The 24,866-nt window shown below is 42.2% G+C and overlaps 1 protein-coding gene across 1 annotated transcript in view; it reads right to left on the bottom strand.

Annotated features, from left to right (window-relative positions):
* Window positions 1–16,578, bottom strand: part of MAP7 (microtubule associated protein 7) — a 187,082-nt gene extending 170,504 nt beyond the window's left edge. Inside the window, exon 1 of the mRNA XM_065401434.1 lies at window positions 16,446–16,578. Within this exon, the coding sequence (XP_065257506.1) occupies window positions 16,446–16,578 (133 nt within the window). The remainder of the gene's footprint in view (window positions 1–16,445) is intronic.
* Window positions 16,579–24,866: the final 8,288 nt, after the last annotated feature.

A 24,866-nucleotide genomic window follows, 5' to 3' on the forward strand; every position in this document is an offset into this window, starting at 1 on the left:
TTTTATCACTGTATAAATCAAACAGCAAACAATGATGTAATACACTTGTAAAAGAGAGGCAAATGGACCCAGTATCTGTTTATGGAGCTATGCGTAACGTGCATTGCTTTTCCGCACGTCAACGGCAGGTAACTGGATAAACCTGCATTTCCAAAAACTCTCTGGCAAGCTTCCTGAAGCAGAATTCAGAAGCAAAAGACAGTAGCTTTCTACGCTGAATTACATCAGCACGAATAAAGTTCTGCCAACCGTTCCACAATAAACCCTGCTTTTTCAGGGGAGTTATATTTAAACGGAAAGACACTCTTCTGAAACTTGGCAATGCAAAATTCACCCTGCAAGCATGCTTAACACGCTTGAAGATGTTGTGAGTGTTCGAAAGGGGGAGAAGATGGGGAAATTTAGACCTTAGCTAATTAGATGCAATGGTTTGAACTATTGGTACTGCATTGGCGATCACATTCCTAGCAAACAGGCTGAAACTTTAATCAGCACTCAAAAATCGTATACACTTCCGCAAACTTCTGTTGCTCTGCTCCCTCCCTCAACAGACAATGGGAAATTTTTCTGCTGGTGGTATTTTTTTTAAATGTTAATTAGGTTTAATGCTAATCTTTATTTCATCATACTATCCACACCCGCAAACCTCAGAGCCCAGGCAGCCTAGACGAGATTTTTGTTGTTGTTGTTGCCAATTACCTGCCCTCATCTCAGTATGAATTTAATCTGCATTGTACCTCCCAGTCTCTGAAAATGTTGAAGTCCAGCTAGGGGTTTCTCAATCTTCTATGCTTTGTATTTTTCACTTACAAATAGTTTAGAGATATCAACAGACTTCATCAAATTCCACTTCCTCCTTCAAGAGGCATGTAAGCCTGTTTAATAGCAGTGGCCTCAAATACACATGCCCAAAAATGCCCTGCCAATTAACTGTTTTCCACTTTGAACAACTGCCATTCACTATAATTATTATTTAACCATCTTTAAATTCAGTTCTCACCCCTGTGGTTGTCGATTTTCCTTAATAATCTTAATAGAAGATAAAGCCGGGGCAGACGCAGAGGGGAAGTAACAGTTTCCCATAAAGTCCCATGCTTGAACTCAAATCCATTATGCCGTCCAAAGGAAAACTGCTGCTTTCCCTGCAGCCTAGCTGTGTGTTCATTAACACTTGAGATGTGGCAGCGTTTCTTTTAATTAACTTTTACTTACAAAAACTGAATAGTAGCTATTTTGCAGATGTCAGTTTCCCCCAACGGTGAGGCAGAACAAAAGAGAGAAAGGGTAGCGCTAAAATTTGAAACAAATTCAGTATTTCTGTTTACCACTCCCATGAAGACAATAACTGACCCAACAGTTTTCAACTCATTTATCACAGCTGTACAACGGAGGTTCATGCTGTTCAATGTATAAGGAGGCTTTAACAGCACTGATATTACTGGAAGAAATTTGTTGGCGCAGAATAAAAGGGAGGAACCAAAGATTTACCCTTAAGGTTTTTTTAAGAGGTTTCCTGGCTAGATTTTTATGTTAGAGAGAAAATCTTATCGAATTGTCATTCCATTTGTAGCAGCAGATGGCATTATTACAGCCTGAAATAACTGAGTAATTATACCAAAGATGTGCATAAATCGAGGCAGCTACAGGTCTGTGCCAGCACTGACATGACAGTGTAGCATTCTGCTGATGTGGCCTGGACTCCCTAACTAGCTGCAATAATTTCTGTCTTCTGAATCAGAGTTTGATGATCTGGCCAGCCTGTAATGAACTCTGTATATATGGGGCACAGTCACATGAACCCTGGCTTAGTCCAACCAAATCATGAGTTGGCTGTTTACAAGTAGCTGTAAAGCTATAATCATTCGTGTGCCTCTTCTTCAAAACAAATACTGCATAAAGAAAATACAAATTTCCTGCATACTACTTTATAAAATTTTGCATGGATTTTAATTAAGAGATTGATTAATTTACACCTACTGTGCACTGGATTGCTTCTTAAATCTGTATTAATAACTCATTCAGATGTTCAATTGCTGTCATAAACAAACCTTTAAATTGATGAGATCACATGGTAAAGAGAGCAAGGACTTATGAACTGCAGTTTAATTAGAATCTCCATTGAAGAACTGCTAAAAATGCCTGTTCTTTGAATGATTAATTATCTGCCCTCTGAGGGTATATTTATACTGCAATCAGGGGTGTGACTGTAACAAGTGTAGATATACCTGAGATAGCTTTAATCTAGCTAGCTCAGGTACCAACAGTGGGAAGCGCACAGGAGCACAGTCTTCAGCATGGGAGAGCTAGCTGCCCAAGTACATACTCCAGGTCCCAGGTGGGTTTATACAACCTGTGCTAAAGTCTACATTGCCACAGCTGTCTACACATGCTGTAATCACATCCTGTGCCCCCTGCTGTGGTGTAAACATACCCTGAGTGATGAAATGTGGGCACTCAAGTTTTAGAAACCTTTAATTTTATTTCTGACCTTTAATTAGTAAAAGAGCAGTGAAAACACAGCCCATGGTATCTCTCATCTTTCATATACAGGTTTGGCTCTCAGACACTGCAGTTCTCAGCATGTGGTTCTCCAACTCCATTCAAGTGGAAGGCTGCTTGGATGATAGTAGATTATTGCATGCTTGCAACTTTAGCAGATTGGGGGATATACCTTCATACTGAATGGGTAGCTGCAATCTGCTCCATTTTATGAAAAATAGGTATGGCACTCATTCTCCTGGCAAGCTGCTACTGGGGTCTTCAGTTGGGGAAAGTTTGTATTGCCCTGAACTAAAGAATTATTAAAGAGGAGTTATTCAAAATTGCAGGTATTCTCCCTTAGAGGTGTGTGAAAATGTCATGAATAACCATTCCTGAGTTCCTTTTACTTAGAACTCTTAATTCATAAATACCAGAAAAACAAGTTATACTAAAATGTGAGGTGGAGATCATATTTAAAAATAAAAAGGTACAAAAGGGACTTTGTGGATAGCTGAGTAAGCAGTGTACGTATACGTGTGTTAAGGTGGAATGAAGAATGGCTTTATTGCATGGATCCTCCTGGCTTACATGAAGAATAGGGCCCCGTAATTATCTTCTCTCAATCAGAGGTAAAAGTGAGTGCAGACCGGCACTCCTCAGATAATCCCATCAGGTTCTAGAGATTTTTTTTTTTTTTTAAGTTTGCAATCTTCCAGTGGTGAAGATAGCCTGAATGTAAAGTGATGCAGTGCTTCCTGAGTGAGTCTGCAAACAGGAACAATAGTTTTGAGGCCCTGCCAACACTTCAAATATAACCATGTCAGGGGACCCAGTTACAATATACTCCCATTTGGTAAAACTTTGCCTAGCTATGGAACACAGTTAAGGTCCTGTCTACACCACAAAGCAGAGCTGTGTTATAACTTGGCTCTCTGACATGGTTGTATTGTAGTGCAGACAAGCTCTAAGAGACTAAAACTACCCCTATTTATCTCAATGGGGTGTTGACTCTGGAACCAACTGCAGTGAATTTAAGTGTCAATATTGTTAGCTATTTCACTGCTGATCATTTTAGCAAAAACATCAGCTTCTCTGAAAGTGAAGACATAGTTTGGGATCTAGACTACAATACCCACCACTTATCTGATTTATACTTTGAAAGACAGATCTCAAACAAGAGACATAAGAAAATAGTGCAGTAAGATCTTAAAATCACTTGGGAGCCATTTCTATAGCATAAATGCTTTTTCTATAGTATTAATTTCCTAATTTAGAATTTCTAAAGAAAATAATTTAAAACAACGAAAGATTACAAAAGCGATTCACAGAGCAGACTCTTTAGATCACCAGCAACATTCTGAGGCAGGGGTCGGCAGCGTTTCAGAAGTGGTGTGCCAAGTCTTCATTTATTCAATCTAATTTAAGGTTTCACATGCCAGTAATACATTTTAATGTTTTTAGAAGGTCTCTTTTAAGAAGCTTCATTTAAAATTAAATTAAAATGCAGAGCCCCCCAGACCGGCGGCCAGGACCCGGGCAGTGTTGAGTACCACTGAAAATCAGCTCACGTGCCGCCTTTGGCACGCGTGCCATAGGTTGCCTACCCCTGTTCTGAGGCATTCAGTCCTGCAATAAGTACTGATATCACACCTTCCAAGAAAAACACTTGCTTTCTTGGAAGTGAAGTTTATTAAATCAAGTTCACACCTCTTTGAAATTTACATAGACAGGGTCATCCTCTCTCTTAGGCAAGATCTCCCATCTTCTGTTCTCATCTTCTACAAGCACACTTGTCCTACTCTGTTCTTAAAGGGACAGCTCCCATTAACCAAGATACAAATGATAAAAATACAACAATAAAACTAATATTAAAACATCCAAAGTCACTTCTATATTAATGCTTTGCAATATAAAATCATTTCAGTAATTACAATTATTCCAAATCCTCATGATAACTTAAACTTAAGGGGGGGGGGGTGTCTTACAGATACATATGTATTAAATTATAAAAAAACAACAACCTTAAAACAAAGTTAAAAGAACATCAGTGTTGTAAAGTAAAGGACTCAAATGTTAGCAAATGCCAAAAGAAAGTTACCTGTCCAACTTCAATTCTGCCCCCTTACTTTACAACACACTCTAATTACGCTGCTCTACAGCCAAAATGCTTCTGAAATAAATGTAGTCAAACTTTACTAAGTCTGGGTCACTGAGAACGAAAATGATGCTTAAAATTGTTGATTGGCTCTAGTTTTCAAGATATGCTGTTGGGTCAGTATATACGACCCTTGACTTGGGAATGGCGGAGGATAAGTGAGTTATAAAGGGAAGGGATCTCAATTTAAACCAGAAATGACTAAAATACATCTTTGACTGGATCTATGAATAAATCTATGACTGGGTTTGGACAGTACTTGCTTTTTAGGCAAAACACTGAATGATGCAATCTGAAGCTGGTATTGCGTCATACATGATATGAATTGCATCATGTTATTCCTAGAAGTCATGGATGATGCAATCATAACTAAGCTTACATCACTCTGCTGAACAAATTGCCCTATATCAGCTCTAGAAATCATACAGTGTCGTGCTCTCTTATTTGTCAGTGTTTGATTTTGCAAAGGGACACATTTCTGTTTAGCCAAAGTGAGCAGAGATGCCTCGTACTTGTGTGAACAGTGCAGATAACTTCTGCTATGTTTGTGGTGAAGTGACTTTTGCATCACAAAAGCGCAGTATAACCACTATGGTTAAGAAAGCCTATCACCTTTATATAACCCTTTTGCTGATTTTTAAAGTGTTACATAAACAGGACAGGTGAAATATTATCATGTAAAGCAACCATAAACACATGAAAAGACCTAGGTTTACAATTTATGATTAAAACTCTACTATCTACACAATATACATAGACATAAAATGTAAAAACTTAAATATCTTAGAAACAGTAGCCAATCAGTTGTTTTAATTGTCATATTTGAATTCAGCACATCAAAATACATAATAAATAGCACATTTTATCTCTGAAGCAGACGACTTCTCAAAAATTGTAGACCAGTGTTATGATCACATACTATTTTTCCACATGTGGGTGATCAGAAGAGTTTGAACCCAGGGCTTTCAGATCAACAGCACAGAACTCTTCCACTTGAGCTAAAAAACTAAGGCTTTGTCTATATTAGAGAGCCTATGCCAACATACTCCCCTAGTGTAGATTCAGCATATGCCAACAGAAGGAGTTTTTCTGCCAGTGCAGGAGCACAATCTCCCCAAACATGTTAGACATGCCGACAAAAGCATTTCTCCTGGCATAATTACATCTATAGTGGGGGTTTTGTCGACATAGCTGTATTTCTGGATGGTGTGGTTTTTTTCACACCCCTGACCAATATAGCGACGCCAGTATAAGAAGTTTTAAGTACAGACCAGGCCTAACATGTAACAGCAGCAGGCTGTTAGAATCTATATGAAGCAGCCTCTAGATAGAGGACACAAGACACACTTTGACAGCGGATCCCACAATTATTCATTAGATAGCACTACGCTGGTTACCAGGTGCCCTTGGATTCTCTTCCTACTTGTGAGCAATGTGATATAGTGGACGGATCAGTGATTACAGACAGGATAGCCAAGTACATAGATTTAGTGCATTCACTCTGAAAGCCAGTCAGTGTGGCTGAATGGATTTGACTTGGTCCATTGTACTAAAGAACTGTGTTATATGCCCAGCTATACCTGAAGTGACCATGTGCAACCTCTTTGTTTTTATTTTAAAAATAAGGTAACTTAGGAATTGCCATACTGGATCAGACCAGTGGTTTCCAGTACCCTCTCTCATGTAGTGGCCAGTACCAGCTGCTTCAGAGGAAGAAACTCTGCAGTGTAGGCAGTTTTGAAATAGCTTTTTTCAAGAGCAAGCTTCCTCCTACCCCAAAATAGCTGGAGGTTGTTTATGTCTGAAAGTTTTAGGCCCCATATCTCTAATAATTCTCGGATTTTTGTTTTAAATATTTACTAATAAAACAATGGACGTTTTTGGCTTCCTCGGGTAGGGATACAAGTCCTTGGTCAGTAACAAAGATGGTGGATTGCACAGATATAACGGCACACAGTAGAAGATGAGAGCCCAGAAACCTTGGTCTCCTGGATCCCAGCTCAATGCACCTTTCCCATAGGCCAAAGGGTATTCTGTGGGTAATTATCTGAGTTTTTCTCTTCCCCTCATTTTCCCCTTTGTCTGAATAAACAGATTAAAAACTGACTGACAGGTATTAAAATCTAATTGTAAATGGGGAATCATCATTGAGTGGGTGTATTACTAATCTCGCAGGGACTGGTTCTTAGCCCTATTCTATTACACATTTTTATCAATGGCCTGGAAGAAAACTTTATCATTGATGATTTTATGTTTGCAGATGATACAAAGAATGGAGGTGTGGTAAATAATGAGGAGGATAAGTCACTGATAACAGAGCAATCTGAATCATTTGGTAAGCTGAGCACAAGCAAACAGTAGGTCTTAAGTCAGTAAATTTATACCCCTCGAAACAAAAAATGTAGACCATACTTACATGATGGGGGTTTCTATTCTGGGAAGCAGTGACTCTGAAAAAGACTTTGGGGTCATAGTGGATAATCACAGAATCATAGAACTGGAAGGGACCCCGAGAGGTCATCTAGTCCAGTCCCCTGCACTCATGGCAGGACTAAGTATTATCTAGACCAATGGTCCCCAACCTTTTTCACGGAGGACCATGGCGGCGGACGAGCATCCGCCGAAATGCCGCCGACAAGTGGCGTCATCCAGAGGCGTCGCCGCCAAAATGCCGCCGAAATTCAGTGGCATTTCGGCGGATGCTCGTCCGCCGGCCAGTACGTGGGTGCACTTGGACGCCCCGGCGGGCACTGCGGCACCTGCGGGCACCGCATTGGGGACCCCTGATCTAGACCATCTCTGACAGGTGTTTGTCCAACCTGCTCTTAAAAAACCCCAATGATGGAGATTCCACAACTTCCCCAGGCAATTTATTCCAGTGCTGAACCACTCTGATAGTTAGGAAAAACTTCCTAATGTCCAAATGAAACCGCCCTGGCTGCAATTTAAGCCCATTGCTTCTTGTCCTATCCTCAGAGGTTAAGAAGAACAATTTTTATCCCTCTTCCTTGTAACAACCTTTTATGTACTTGAAAATGGTTATGTCCCCGCTCAGTCTTCTCTTCTCCAAACTAAACAAACACATTTTTTTCAATCTTCCCTCAGAGGTCATGTTTTCTAGACCTTTAATCATTTTTGTTGCTCTTCTCTGCACTTTCTCCAATTTGTCCACATATTTCCTGAAATGTGGTGCCCAGAACTGGACACAATACTCCAGTTGAGGCATAATCAGCACGGAGTAGAGCGGAAGAATTACTTCTCATGTCTTGCTTACAATACTCCTGCTAATACATCCCAGAATGATGTTTGCTTTTTTTGCAACAGTGTTACACTGTTGACTCATTTAGCTTGTGATCCACTATGACCCCCAGATCCCTTTCCGCACTACTCCTTCCGAGGCAGTCATTTCCCATTTTGTATGTGTGCAAGTTGAACATGACCTCCCAGTGAGACGCTGTGACCAAAAGGGCTAATGCAATCCTTGGAATCATAAACCTGGGAATCTTGAGTAGGAGTAGAGAGATAATTTTACCTCTGTATTTGGCACTGGTGCAACTGCTGAAGGAATACTGCATCCAGTTCTGGTGTCCACAGTTCCAGAAGGATGCTTATAAATTGGTTTCAGAGGTTTCAGAGAGGAGCCAAAAGAACAATTAAAGGATTAGAAAACATGCCTTATAGTGATAAACTAAATAGATTGAGCTTCTTGAGGCTAACAAAGAGAAGGTTAAAGCGTGACTTGATTACAGTCTGTAAGGATCTACATGGGGAACAATATTTAATAATGGGTTCTTCAGTCTAGCAGAGAAAGATATAACACGATCCAATGCCTGGAAGTTGAAGCTAGAGAAATTGGAAATAAAGCACAAAGAAGCCACCATAACCATCACTGGCAATTTTAAAACGAAGATTGGATGTTTTTCTAAAAGATAAATTCTAATTCAAACAGGAATTATTTTGGGGAAGTTCTATGGCCTGTGTTATACAGGAAGTCAGAGATGATTATCACAATGGTCCCTTTTGGCCTTAGGATATATGAATCTATGGAAGTAGGGGTGGCAGGGCTACCAAATGTGTGAGTGCCATGCAATATGTTATAACATTTGGCAAACCAGCCAAGTGTCTTAACATTTGACAGTAGTTTGATGGCCTGTGTGAAATGAGTTCCAAGTCTCAGACCAGTGGCCTTAGATCATATTCCAAAAATCACCATTGCATACAGCACCGCTGTTAGAAGTTGCCGTAACATTCAAGGTCTCAGTCAGCATGAAGTCTGAACTGTCACCACATGTTCAGGTGAAGCACATTGACTCAGCAGTGAGGGATAAGCTCACATTTCCAGACCCCATGCTATATCTCTTCTGTGTATCTTAGATTTCACTTTCCAGGACAATCGGTTTGGCACCTTTCAAGGGCATTAAACTCCCTTCTCTTTCAAACTGCCCTCCCCACCCCCCCAATACACACACAGGAACAAATACCCAATGAAATTAAATGTTAGACCACTGTCAAAATTTAACAAGTAACAAGAGATTCCTCCCTTTCCCTAACACCTCCAGAAAAATTAGACTAAAAGTATAAGCAGTTGTATTATTAAAGGAAATCTATCTGACCTCTGGATGAATAAAATAAAGCCTGCAGTTGAAACACAAACATTACATAGCAACATTATCATCTAGGCACCAGATGCAAAAATCTTTCTGTGATCATCAGAGACATCGCTGTCATGCACCAAAGGGAAAAAATGACCCTTTTTTTGTTTTGTTTTCAAGACAACTGAGACACTCAGTGTTATTGTTCAGAGACCTAAAGCACATTTAGCTGGCCTTGGAATGAGCAGCTCTACTCACTCAGCATATTAAAAGGTACCCTCCCTTAATAGTTTTAAATCATCGAGCAGGTGAAGGAGGATTTCATTGTTAGTTTAATGGAGATGTATTTTCATTCATTTACCATAAGCATTTCAAAACTATAGGGTAGATGTCTGGATGATTACTTATTCCAGTTTAAGGCACAAGCACATTGACATATGTTTCTGGCATGGATACATGTGCCAGACATATGGATGTAACTTTGTAGGTGGTTCCAACATTACCAGTTTCAAAAAGCAACATCATACCAGCTACAGCACTTAAAAGGTGGTGTTAGTTCTGACGCTGCTTTTTTGTTCAAATATTTTATTAAATTGAAGTCATGAAAAGGCTGGTCAGATATGTAGAGGGAATATGACCAGGTGAACAAGGGTGTGTGTGTGGCTTTCCAGACATACTTGTTATACATGTAGGGTTGCCAGGTGTCCGGTTTTCAGCCAGAAGGCCCAGTCAAAAATGGACCCTGGTGGCTCCGGTCAGCACAGCTGACTGGGCTATTAAAAGGCCGGCTGGCCACAGCAGCCGGCTCCGTGTGGCTCCCAGAAGCAGCCGGCATGTCCCTCGGGCTCCTAGGCACAAAGGCAGCCACAGGTGCTCCACGCACTGCCCCCACCTGCAGCACAGGCACCACCCTGAGCACTGGCTCTGCAGCTTCCACTGGCCGGGAACCATGGCTAATGGGAGCTGCACCTGCGGGTTGGGGGCAGTGCACAGAGGCCCCAGCACCTCCGCCTAGGAGCTGAAGGTACATGCCAGCCAATTCTGGGAGCTGGCTGAGGTAAGCGCCACCCGGAGCCTGCATCCTGCACCTCTACCCACCGTGAGCCACCTCCTGCACTCCGAACCCCTCATCTCCAGCCTCACCCTGTAGCCCCCCCCGATCCCAACCCCCTGCCCCAGCCTGGTGAAAATGAGCGAGTGTTGGGGAGAGCAAGCGACGGAGGGAGGGGGGATGGAGTGAGCGGTGTCAGAGCCTCGGCGAAGGGGCAGGGCAGGGGGCGGGGCAGGGTGTTCAGTTTTCTGCAGTTAGAAAGTTGGCAACCCTACAAGACATGCACAAGCTTGGCGGTTTAGGGGAATTATAACACTATAAATGAATAGTTATGTGCCCATTTTATCTGGTTTCTTTGCAGATACAGCTGGAGCCTAAGCAGCACTGCTGGAAAGCTGATTGATAATCAGTACAAAACAACTTCGTTAGATAGACTTCTATAAGCCCTTCAAAACTGTAAATTCTTTTGAAAGGAGTTTATTTGTCCAGTGAGCCTCCAGTATGCTATCAGTAGCTTTCCTTTTCCTTGACCATTAATAAGCAAATGAAACAGGCAATTCACCAAACTTAAAAAAAAATGTGTATTATTATTTGTATTGGGGTAGTGCCCAGGAGCCCCAGTCATGGAGCAGGACCCCATCATGCAAGGTGCTGTACAAGCACAGAACAAAAGGATACTTCACACTCCAAAGAGCTGACAGTCTCAGGCCTGGTCTACCCTTGTGGTGCTATGTAGGGTATGCATAGCTATACGCTGCAGTGGAAGGCTCTGCCAGTGGGATGCTACACTGCTTAAAATAGCAGTGTAGACATGGGAGGCATCACTTGGGGCACAGAGAGCTGTGTAGGGTATATAGGGTTCAGGTGTGTGTCTACTCAACTCCTCTAAGCAGAGCCTCCCCATCTAAACTGCTACTTATACCTGTGGGAGCTGGGCATGCACTGTCAGTACTCTATATGTCACCGTAAGTACGTATACATTGTGTGCCTGATACAAATACCACACAATACACATTTATTAGAGGTATTGATTCCTGGATTAAGCAACCTTTTCTGAACTCTAGCTGAAAGGATGCATTTTCAGGACATCATAACCTACAGCTGAGCTCACTTAAATGTTTCAGAAGTAAAACAAATAATAAAAAATTTGCACAATTCTGGTCACTTCATTCTAAAGTGAATCCAGACATTATGACAATCAGATCTTCCAGCAAAACTTTATTTCAGAAATAGTATTTAACACAACTGTTGTTGTAACATAAAACCCTTTCAGGGCTTGCATTCTATCCAAAGGAATGGCTGGGCAATTTGGGAATTTAAGTACTAAGTTAAAAACAACGTCAAAAGGGATGCTTCAGGGGGCATACAGGAGTCACCTTGCTTAATGTTCACCATTTTCTAAGGCTACTTAGCAGAATGAAAACACAACGGTTCCATATTTAGCAGAAAGAAGAAACAATGGTTCCAGTTTAAGATTCACTTTAGATATGTGCTGATCCCAGTAGGAAGCTGACACCAATTCAAGTTCAGACTTCAACTTTAAAGCAAATAGTGCCTAAGATTTATCACCTGGGAAACTCCTAGCGAATACAAAATTGTGATTAGCTTCACAGAACCTGGATACCAGGGCCACTACAACAACAGAGAGCGTTCAAAACTCTTTGTTCAGATATATTGTTTAAGTACAAACATCTCTTTAAAAACAAGACGATTATATATTCAGTTCACCTTTAATTCTTATATTGCTTTTGTATACATTTTAGGTCAAACTGAAAATCCAGAGTTTAAAATAAAAAGTACTTCCCCCAGTTAGACATGCATTTGAGTTCACTTAGGTTTTGTTTTTATATCTTACTAGAACTAGCTTTGTTTAACTAATGGCCTGGGCACAAATACAGAAAACTTCAGACAAAGGAAACAGTCAAAGTCCACCGGAACAAAAGAAAAAAGAAAGAAGGAAAAGCTGTGTCTGAATGGTTCTGGGGTGATAGTCCTACTTCCTGACATGAGACTCTCCTGTGAAAACACAACATTCAGGGCTTCCAACGAGCATATTGTAGTAGCTGGATCATTAACTAGTCATTAAGAACATCAATAACAAATAGACTAAAGAAAGGGGAAAAAATCTTGACTGGCAAGAAACTGCAGAAGATAATCCAGCCAAGGTCACTGCAGTCTTCAGAAACACAGAACACAGCACATGCAATTCACAGGAAATTCTCAGTGAGGGACCAGAGGACAGAACCCAGTTTTCTCATCCTTCTAACCAGCAATTATCTAGCTGACAGTGTGAGAAGGGCAGAGAAAAGTAGTAGCTAACACCAGTAAACCAGCAGTCAATCACTGCCCCTTCTCTTTCTCCTAAAAGAGAGATTCCTACATTTATCTCTAGAGGAGGAGGAGGGCATTAAAGGGTAAAATTAAAAAATGGATTCAGATTAAACGAAATATAAGAGCAGAAACATCGGACTGGATGGACCTTTGCATGTTTCCAATATACCTTAGATATTAAAAATTGCATGCTAAACTGTTTCAATGTGACTTTGCATTAAAAGAGCAAACTCAAGGTCTATCAGACCTCTTCTCAAATTACAATAAGTAAGGACACTCAAGGACACCAGTGAAAGTTACCTTTGAAGTCAACCCATTGAAACCCTCACAGAGAAAAGCTGTTTCATATTCTCCATTGAACATTTATTCTTTCCAAGATGGTTGTAACAATTACCATATGACATCATATTCTGAACAAATCTAAATATTACTGAGAAGTCTTGAACGGTACACAAAAGTATTTTAAAATATATAATGATATTACAAAACCCTTATTTACACTGCTGAGTTTTTAAATGCATTGCTTCCTAAAAAACCCAGGGCCACGAGTAGGGTCGCACAAAACCAAAGACCCTAGCCCTGCCCCGAGGCCCTGCCCCAGCAGTTACCCCTACATTCCCCCTCCCTCTGTGGCTTGCTCTCCCCCACCCTCACTCACTTTCACTGCGCTGGGGCAGGGGGCTGGGATGCGGGAGGGGGTGAGGGCTCTGGACTGGGGGTATAGGCTCTGGATTAGTGCCAGGGATGAGGGGTTCAGGGTGCGTGAGGGGGCTCTGGGCTGGGGAAGGAGGCTGGGATGCAGGGGTGCAGGCTCTGGGATGGGGCTAGGGATGAGAGGTTTGGGGTGCAGAAGGGGGCTCTGGGTTTGTGGGGGTGGGCTCAGGGCTGGGGCAGGGGATTGGGGTGTGGGCTTACCTCCGGCAGCTCCTGGTCAGTGGTGCAGCGGGGGTGCTAAGGCAGGCTTCCTGCCTGTCCTGGCACTGTGGACCGTGCTGAGCCCCGGAAGTGGCCAGCAGCAGGTCCGGCTCCCAGGCGGCTCTGTGCGCTGCTCTCAACTACAGGCACCCCCCCCCCAGAAGAGTGGGTGCTCAGGGCGGGGGCAGCGCCCAGAGCCCCCTCGCTTAGGAGCCAGACCTGCTGGCCGCTTCTGGGGTGCAGCGCGGTGTCAGAACAGGTAGAGACTAGCCTGCCTTAGCCGGGAAGCACCACTGATCGGACTTTTAATGGCCCAGTTGGCGGTGCTGACCGGAGCCGCCAGGGTCCCTTTTCGACCAGGTGTTCCGGTCGAAAACCGGACACCTGGTCACCCTATCCATGAGTGACCTTCTGGGTTGAGAAGTGCTATACAAGAGATCTCCAACACTGATTATAGAAATTAGAAATGGAAAAAACCTACTAGATTATTTTGCCCATCTCCTATTAAGAAGATGACATTGACCTACTACGCACTTGAAAAGATTCTCAGCAGCTGCACAAGCATGCTGGGCACATAGCTGATGAAACAGGGAGAGAACTGGGATTAAGCTGCACTAAAAGAATGGTGACAGAATTAATGGGTAACTGAAAACCAAAGGAAGTCACATCTGGACTGATCAAGCGCCTTTTGTTTCTGCTTTAGTGAGTTTTGATATGGCCTTGCTTGGTACCAGGTAGGTGAAGGAGAACACAAACTTGGATGCCTGTATTTCATATAACCAAGGATTCAGCCACCAACTCCTTCCCTTCCCACACGCACAGAGTTGTAAACTACTTTAGAAACAGTAAAGGCTATTTTATGTCTTCAGAGAAACAATTAGAAAGAGCTACTCTTCCAAAATATTTTTAACAATCTCTCACATATCATGCACCATGTACCCACTGCATCTGAACAAATTCACAGGTAAGCTGCCAAAATAAATTTTATACTACTGGAGCAGGACCACATGCACTTGTTTGTTTATGCCCCCCACCCCCACAAACTTGTTTATTTACATTTTACTGTACTCAGAACTGGAATATAACAGACCCTCCTTAGATATAGACTCTGATAGGCTTTTTACTTCAGCAAGTTGGGGGAGTGGGAACTTGCCAGTTGCAACATCCTTCTGCCCCCCTCTGCTGGCTGATATAAGCAGCCACAGATATGAATGGGGCCCTTTTTCACCCCACTGTTTCTGAGAGAAATAATGAAGGACAGGGAGGGAGGAGGAGAATGAGAAAGCAAGAGAAGGGGGGAAATGAGATAAAAATGGCAATCAATCCTGACAAAAAAGGTATGGAATGAGATCTTATAGAAATGCTTTGGAATAAGGGCACACTTACCAAACATCCCTCTCCACAAACAAGGAGAAGACAAGAACCTGTATCTTGAAAAACTAGAAAGTGCTATTCAAACAAACCAAACACGGAAGCTGTTACTACAGAGCCTTGTGTACTATTGCTTCTGAAACTCTCCAAATGGGTATAAGAAATGAAACTGGCTTCTTAGAATACTGAAGAAAAAACAAAAACAAAACTGTTCCTATCTGGAATATATATGGGCTTGTTCAAACATACACACAGTAGAGCAAGTAACTACATACATATAAGGCCCTGACAGTTGTTGTGCTAGCATTGACTAGCAATATACTATATTGTTGTGAAGCTCAGATCTGTGTGAATTCTTTACCATCTTCAAGAAAAATTACAAACGATAAAACACACAGTTAAAAACGTGGACTTTTTAGAAGCCAACTAGCTATTCATTCAAGAACAAGAAAATAACTGTCCAGCTCCAAACAACCCAACCCTACTCTGATATTTAAATAGTTGCCTGTTAGGCTCTCCTTTTCAATTGTGTGGCTGAATGGAAAAATCTGATACCCTCAAGATACAGTGACTGATATTTATCAAGTGATATTTGTTTGGCAAGAAAAAAAGAAACACCAAAACAAAACAAACCCTGGCACCTAATTGTTTTATTTGCTTCCTGCATAAGGGAAAAGGAATTTTCACGTATTGAGGGAATCCCTTGAGGCAGAGAGAATTGAATTGTGACAGGGCAAACTTAAAATTCCAGTCCAGTTCAAAGATGCAGGATTGCTGCCACACTAACAAAATTTAAACCTTAGGAATCCTGGCAGAAGATGTTACATGATGCAGGATATGGTGGCTACAAATGCTTGACAGATCTCTATTATAGTCAACCACTATTAAAAAAAAAAAAAAAAAAAAAAGAGCACCAAGGACTTTTTTCTCACCAAGTATAGTTTGATGGGAGAGGCCCCGTTTTTGGTTGTAGACTTCTCAGAAGTTACAGTATTCGAATACACTTTTTTCTGCACTCTGTCATAAGGCCTTCCATAACATGTACAAAAACTAGAGTACAGTAAATTTCATATGTCTTTGGCAAGGCTGCCTTCCACATTAGCTGCTATAGTCTCACTCGTTATTCTGCAAGCCTACAACAACCTGTTTTTTTAAAAGACATTCATCTCATCAGAATATGAACATTAAAAAAAAAAATCTATGGGTCTGTATAGAAAAGGTACATTGCAATTCATTTTAAACCTTTATAATATAAAACCCTAATCTCTATCTGATAATTAGATTAGTAATAACTTTTTAAAAAGTCAGATTTTTCTGGTAAATAAGATTTCAAAAGAGAAGCAGTAATTAAATTGGTAGGCCAGTAATCCAGCTCATTTAAAAATATATCTATCATTAATATTGTGCTACACATAAATGAATATAATATGAAAACATCCATTGACAAACTGCACTGATGGGTCACAACCACTCCTGACTGCATGCAGTATAGCTAGCAAAATGTGCTGTATACTACGCAGTATGTACTCCAGAGAACACTAAGGCATACCTTTCAGTCTTTTGGAATTTCCATTCTTTTGCTGCTCATCTTCTTCATTAATGGTGAATAAACCAGGGGGATTTGTCCTTGCACTTGTCTTCTTCAGTCTCTCTTGTCGGATAGCAGTAGCTGCCCCAGGCATGTTTCTGCTATCACTTGCTTATTACAATATATATATATATATTTAAGCAACTGCAGTGCCTGTGTAGCAGCTAGCTGCAGACCTGCCTGTTCATTTGAGCACTTGTAATAGATCCCCTATCGGTAAGCAGTATGCAAAGAGCTGACAAATATCAACATCCACTTGGCAGCAGAGGGCCTGCAATTTCACCCACCTTCGAGAAAAGCCCTAATTAAAGGCACATTGGTTTGGATGCCTCTCTTCGCTGCTTTAACCTGTTCAATCAGATCCCAGTCCACAGCTTCTCCTTTCTGCAGCAGCACCTCTTCCCCAAGCTTCTTCCAGCTACAGCACACTAAAATATTCAGCACGCAACACAGAGGAAAAAATACGATACGCCACCGTTAACAGTTGCCCTGACAACAGTGACATATCCTAATCAAAGGAAGTCTATGAACGTTGTCTCCTCAGCTGCAGAAAGCAGCCTGCCGGAATGCTTGCTCCTGCATGCTTAGCGCAAAGGGTTACAGTGTGAAGAGCTGTAACCACCTAGTCAACTGGGCTGCTCCTTCGCTCTGCGCAGGGCGGTAGGAGGATGGAGTTCTGCTTGCACAAGCAGATGAGTATTGAGCGAAGAGAAGCCTAAAAGGCTGCAGGCATGAGCCTGCATTTTGCCAGCTGTTCTGTTTATTAAAGTTTACAGTCCCCAGCCTAACCAAAACTCAAACAACATGAGCTTTTCACTTAACACCTTCACAAGCATTGCATACCTTTTGCAATAAGAGTACATACACCCAGGATTACTGGCAAGTGTTGAGTTATTCATGTTTGGAAAATGTAAGTTAGTGTACACATTTTTCTTGTGCAATGTGGGCAAAGAAAAGGCTGCTTAAGCTGAATGTACAGTGAATATTCCCTATTGCAATGTCAGTTTTACAGCGAAGAGATCATTAATGACCTACAATTGGTTCTGCAGAAAGGCCAAATTACAATCAATTCTAACCAGCTAAGTTTTCCCCATCATGATGGCAAAGTTAACATAGTGATTCTGGATTCTCATTCACCATCCACAATGGAGGACCTGCTCACACTTTTGCAATCTTCTAATTTTTTTAAACTGTTTTTGCACAGAATCCAATGATCACTGTGATATGCAAAGCCCTGAACAGCTGATTTTGCAGGTAAGCTTAGCCTCCTTTAACACTTCCACCATTTCTCAACCTCAAGCTAAGAGCACAGTTGCCACACCAAATACTATTAATTTTTAAATTTCAACCAAATCCTAAAAAATTATTTGTATTCCCAGAAGTTGCTAGGTGTTCTTTTCACATCTAAATTTCAGAATCTGAAATTTCATACACCTGGTCTAAAATGTTCCCCCCCCCCCCCGCCCCCCACTGCCCATATGTAGATGGCAATACACAGCAGCGTAAATGTTAGAGGACAATACAATAGCAATAGGGAGCTCATCTTGCCAATGCAGATGATATGAGATATGCAGCTGAAAGGGTGTCTCATCTATAGATTTTGTGAAAAAACAGGGGCTGAGTTAAGGTTATTTGAGTTACCTTTAAACTGCACATCCAAATTGGTTGCCTGGAAATAGCAGTATACTATACCTTGCCTGCCATTCTCCCTGAAGATAGGGCCTTGGGAGGTCAGCAAGAGGTGACAGCTCTGTTCTCACACACATTAGTCATGTCACTTAACAGGGAAAAACTGGGGGATGATGAGGCATAGCATTAACTGAGCTCAGAAATGGTAATCATAGAGCATTCATGCTTTGTATCTGAGAAAGAGAAAAAGGTACTAAGAGAAACAGTAAGGTATTCACGAAAGCACAGGCTTTGAGCCAGGTCTATTATCTCGCTTGCATGACCCCCGTATTTCCTTTAGACCGCGGTCCTTGCTCTTGGCAATATCCCAGCTTATCTGGGTATACCATGGAAGTTATAGACTGATGAGGTATAATAATAAGGTAGAAGGTGCTTTGTATTGAAAGGTGTTGGCCAAACGTAGAATTAACAAACAAACCACTTTGACACAAGTTGTTCCTACCTCAGCAATTTGCCTTCCAGTGTTTATTCAGGCTGCTACTTTGTATTGGAAAAGAGAAACTGGAAATAAGCTTCAGTTGCTGAAACCCTGTCCATGTACCTGCTTACTACAACAAAGATTTATGCAATTGTGGGTACACACCCACATGAATTAGAATGTGTTTAACCTCTTGCGTACCATTCATAGTTTTCACAGGTAGCTAGGCTCTGTTTCCAAAACAATAGAAGAATTTAAAGTGCATATGAAAAGTGCTTATACTATATGACTGTTTGGCTAATAATATCATTTCACTTCCTTTCATGTTTACAAATACATATTTTAATAAAACTAAACTCCTTTTAACAGTTCCATTTTGCAGATATTTTAAAACAAACTATCAAATAGCCACTTACAATATCTGTTCTATTTAAACCATTAATTTAAAAATGAAAAAAATTTGTTGGGCGTTTCAGCAAATACACCAATGATTGAATGGGCCATGTAGACTTAAGTACAATTTCATTCTTACAGGTGATCCCCTCGAGTCAGGAAGACTGGCCCACAGGGATGACAGATGGGGAAGTTGGCACTGTTACTTCTCATGTGTTACCGCTATGGTGGATAAAAGAAAGGATATCACGCTTTAGGTTTGAGAAGGACATCTTTCATACATATTTAACTCACACGTAAGTGCATTTAATATGCTTAAATAGTTATTAAAGGAGAATGATCATTATTTGGGGAAGCAATATGGTCTAGTGGAGAGAGCACTGGACTGGAAGTCAAGAGACCTGGGTTCTATTTCCACGCTGCCATTGACCTGATGTGTGACCATGTGCAGGCTACCTCATCTCTCTGTACTTCTGTTTCCCCTCCCAGTATTTGTTTGCTTGTCTGTTTACACAGACAAGCTCTTTGTGGTAAAAACTGTCTGCCACTACATGTTTGGGAATGCCTAGCCCAATGGGGTCCCAATCTCACTTGCAGTCTCTACATGCTGCTGTAATGCAAATAATAATTAAAAACTAAAATATCAGACAAATGCTCTAAATGCATAAATCCAGAAATGAAAAAATTCTCTGGCTAGGAGTAGAGACCACTTGTTTATGTTATATAAACATAACTACAACATTTTAATAATTAAAGTGTACTGTACAATCAAATACACTGAATAACTTTGTGCTCTTTTCCCTTTTTCTTCCTGATAACACTATAAAATACTCTCAATTAAAATACAGTACTGCGATTGCTTAAAAACAGACCATTTAATAACTTGGATTGGACTCCTTTAAAATGGTAATACTGAGAATCCCTAATAAGTAAGCCCAGTAGATTTTAGCCCAGACTTGCCGGGGTATATGGAGGCTTCTGTATCAATTCTTTGCTGAAAGTAACTTTCTTTCATGAGAAAAATGTATGGGTAACTTAGCATACCTACTTTCTATTGATTGCAAAAATTCTATGCCTGTGGAATCTGGTAATTGCCTACCTCGTATACTGCTTGATGTGTAACACCCATAGGAAGCAAGTGAAACAAAGAATACAGGATAATTAAATGGTATGCTAGGAGATGAAAATACTTATATACTCGGAGTGTTAATCGCTGTTTGTGTAATAACACTTCATGCATCTGTCCTCAATACCTTGATTTTTAAATTTGCACTGGCTTGCACCAGGATATCTAATGCTCCAATCCTGCAATCAGCTTAACACATGTGAGTAATCTGACTGATTCCAATGGCACTACTCACATGCTTCAAGTTAAGCTTGTGTGTGACTGATTGCTGGATAGGGACCTAAGTCAACAACAGACAATATAAATATTTTCTCCAAACAATTGCTTAAGCCATTTTTAGGTAATGGAGCTTGTAAAGTGAGAGAGATAAGAAGACTTGGTACAACTTTAAAAACAGAAATGTAACAGACTGCATATATTTAAAAAATTGATCCATATTTTGATTATTAGTCATATTCAAAAGTAATGAAATACTACACAAGTAGTTAGCCTCTTGCAGGAAAATGATAGACGTGTATTGAGATAAAGTGCTTGCTGGAGAAAAAAAACAACACCCTGTCTCCTTTCCTATACAGAACTGGGTTTTAAGTAAATACAAGATAGCAACTAGACTATGGTTTTAAAAAAACAGTCATGCTCAGCACATGAATCACTGAAAATGTTCACAAACTATGGCTCCATCCTTGCAAAGGGATCTGCCCACTTGGAACCTATGGCTGGTCTTCACTCGGAAAAAAGTTGTGTTCCTACCATGTGATAACTAACACGTTGTAACTAACATGAGGTAAAATCCTAGTGAAAAGAAGGTACTTTGCAGTTTCCAATTGAATTAGCAATTCTAAGGGTACGTCTACACTACCCGCCGGATTGGCGGGTAGTGACTGATTTATCGGGGATCGATTTATTGTGTCTAGTGTAGACGCGATAAAAATCGATCCCCGATAGCTCTGTTGTCGACTCTGGAACTCCACCGTGGCGAGAGGCGAAAGCGGAGTCGACACGGGAGCGGCAGCGGTCAACTCACCGCCGTCCTCACAGCCAGATAAATCGACCTAAGATACGCCTAGCTATTCGCGTAGCTGAAGTTGCGTATCTTAGATCGACACCCGCCCCCCCCCCCCCACCCCAGTGTAGACCTAGCCTAAGTAAGCCCTGGGCTCCTCCAGAGTCTAACTCTGTGGCTCTCAACCTTTCCAGACTACTCTACTATCCCTTTCAGGAGTCTGATTTGTCTTGTGTACCCTCAAGTTTCAAGTCACTTAAACTACTTGCTTACAAAATCAGATATTAAAAATACAAAAAAGTGTCACAGCACACTATTATGGAACAATTGCTTACTTTCTCATTTTTACCATATAATTATAAAATAAATCAATTTGAATATAAATATTGTACTTATATTTCAGTGTATAGTATATAGAGCAGTATAAACAAGTCATTGTCTGTATGAAAGTTTAGTTTGTACTGACTTTGCTAGTGCTTTTTCTGTAGCCTGTTGTAAAACTAGGCAAATATCTAAATGAGTTGATATTTAGATATTTGCCTAGTTTTACAACAGGCTACAGAGCTTCCTCGCTCCCCAGGAAGACCTCTGCATACACATACTCCTGGCTGATAACCACTGGTCTAACCTGACTTACTAACTTGTGTGAAAGCTACCAATTGCCTTGCCTTCACAAGGATTTTATCTCTTGTTAGTTACAACGTGTTAGCTATCACATGGTAAGAACAAACTATTTTCCTAGTAAAGATGCACCCTTCCACTTCAAGAGAATCCCACCAAAGGAATTGCTCAGGCAGCATGCAAAGTGTTCGCAGGATTGTGCCCTCTCTAAAAAAAGTTGTCAAATGTTATGTAATGATGCATGGCAAGTGCCACTGCAGGTCAGTCTACTGCTCAGATATCACTGCTTCCCCTGTAGGAATAAATTTCCCTTCTACAATAATACAATTCCTTTAAAAGAGAAAATATCGATCCAATAGCACTTTGAAGACAAACTAACTGAAGAATGTGTGTGTTTAGCATTTAATGTTCCTCCCATGTATATCAGCCTGGACTTGGAGCAGTCAAACTAAAATGAACACAAGAGCACTACATTTTAGAACTTTATTATAACAGAGTAAAAATACTATGGGAGGGGTAAAAAAGGGCAAACTGCTTGTAACGTCTTTCTGGTACAATGAACAGAAGAACTCTGAGGACTCTACCGGAAGAGAGCTGGGTCATAAGCGTGGGCAGATTTTTTTCCCCCCAGTGTAGTCCATGGGGGGATGGGGAGGAAAGAGTGGCTCCTCCCCCTCCGGGTCTGTGGGCAGCCAATCCGACCCACTACATCTCTGGGGGTTGCCTGACATGGGGAATCAGCGGGGCAACGGGAGACATGAGCTCGGGCCTGTGATCAGGGCCGAACAACACACACAGTTACAGAGCCCCCGTTTCGGGTCAGGGCGGGACAGCAGAGTGTCCCGGGCTCAGGCCTGCACTCAGTCTGGGCAGCAAACCGTTGGGCCTTCTAGCTCTGGCGGAGGACCGACAAGCACAGGCTTCTCCCCTAAGAGAGGGGGAGACACCACCCATGGATAGGGGTGGTGAGGGGGAGGGGGGAACGCAGACCCACCCACTCCACTGCGTCCCGGCCAGGGCCCTAGCAGTGGCAGAGCGGTCTGCCACTGGGTCAGTGGGGATCCTGACCGCAACACGCTGACTCGCTTGCTGTTAGCATTGCGGCCAGACTTGGGTCGGCTACCCCTGGGCCACTTCCCAACTCCCCCTCAGGGTGCACCTGGCTCTGTAGAGGGTCGTCCTGGTTGTCGGGGAAGGAGGCCTCTGTCAGGGCTTGCAGCTCCTCCGTTCTCGGGTCCGTAAATGGCCCTGGCGGTCCTGGCCAGTCCTCGGCTCCCTCGGGGTCAGCAGAGTCCTCCCAGCTCGGGAGCTCACAGGAGGTGTCTGGCTCCTCCGGTGGCTGCCTCCCAATTGAGTTCTCCGGCACACCTTTTGTACTTCCGGTCCCACCCACTGACTTCCGGTGGGAGGGTTGAGCATGGCCTGGCTCCACCCACCAGGGTTCAATGAGGGGCTCCTCCCCGTCCAGGTCTGTGGGCAGCCAATCCGCCCCACTACACCCTCCATTCAGTGAGAACCCCATTAGAAGATCATCACAGGCATACCTTTTTTAGATCAATTTCACATCGGTCATCTCTGGTGAGCTTCTTTTCTTATGTCAATTGCCAAAGATTAAATCAATTAAAGTATTGCCTTTTAAAAAAAAAATACAGCAAGCAGACAAAGATTACAAACCTTCCCTTTCCCTTCGGGGATTGATTTAAAATCATCAGACTCAAGGCAGGGTCATCAGTCAGTGCAGAACACGCAGAAAACAAGATAATATCATCCACCTACACAGGCAAAACTGGAATCTAGATCCTATCAGAGTATCACTGGAAATTCCCAGGCTCTGGACTCCTCTTCATTCCCACACCTATCCAATAAAAGGTATCCTACAAAGGAATTTTGGGGTCCATTTGGGGAAAATCTGGACATCTATCCCATAGTGCCTTAAACGGGGATAAAGTGCCTAGAAAACATACACCCAAAACAGAACAGGGAGCAAGACAGTCTGGTGTGTCCTATTCCACAGAGTATCGGGATGTAGGAGGACCAGCCAAACTAGTTACAGGTATGGTTAAGGGTCCCCATTTTACACTGCAAAAATAATATACCAAAATTGCTTTAAGAAGACAACCATCTGCCAGCCCAGACTGTCTGTAAGGGAAAACAACTGTCTAACATTTTCACTCACAGCATTAACCATGTTGTACATTGACATTAAACATGTTTACAGTCAACCATGTCACTAACTTGTTACATACTCATTTAAAATCTGTAGTGTTGACAGGGCTTAACATAACAAATTCACAAACTGTACTCAATTCAAATTGATGCACTATATTCCTATTCATAAAGCCATTAGCCTACAACACAGCACAAGTAGCCTTAATAGTGAAGACACTTAAAAAAATTAAAATATTTTTATAAATTGGAAATAATAGAAGTAGAGCATTATCTCAATAAAATATTACTGATAAGTTTGATTTAATAAAGCTGTTTACTAGGTTGTCGATGCAATCACATAATCTTATCATTGTTACCCTTGTTTTCCCTCCCCTTCTCCTTCCTCTTGCTTATTAAATCTACAGTAACTTCCCACTCAACGTCCTCTCGCTTAACGTTGTTTCAGTCTTACGTCCCTGCTCCATTACAGAACATGCTCCGTTTAAAGTTGTGCAATGCTTCGCTATAACATTGTTTGGCTGCCTGCTTTGTCCACAGCTGGCAAGCCCCGTTAGCTCCCCTACGCCCCGCCCCCCACAGGACCTCCCGCCCGCCAGCAGACCCTGCGGATCAGCGCCTTCCCCCTCCACCTCCCCCCCGCCAATCAGCTGGCTTGCGCCGTTCAAGAGGGAGTGGGGAGGAGCGAGGACTTTGCACACAGGCTCCCCCTCCCACCCGAATGCTGCAAACCAGTGGTTTGTCACGGGCGGGCAGGAGAGGGGAGGCTGCGGTCAGAGTCCTCGCTCCTTCCCCCACCCTCCTGCCCCTTGAACGCCGCAAGCCAGCTGATTGCCGCAGGCAGGAGAAAGGGGGGAGGAGCAAGGACGCAGCGTGTCTCCCCCTCCCTCCCCTGCCTCCTGCCCACGGCAATCAGCTGGCTTGCGGTGTTCAGGAGGCAGGGGAGGGAGGGGGAACCTGTGAGCC

Source organism: Emys orbicularis, chromosome 3, assembly GCF_028017835.1.
Source record: "Emys orbicularis isolate rEmyOrb1 chromosome 3, rEmyOrb1.hap1, whole genome shotgun sequence".
NCBI lineage: Eukaryota > Metazoa > Chordata > Testudines > Emydidae > Emys > Emys orbicularis.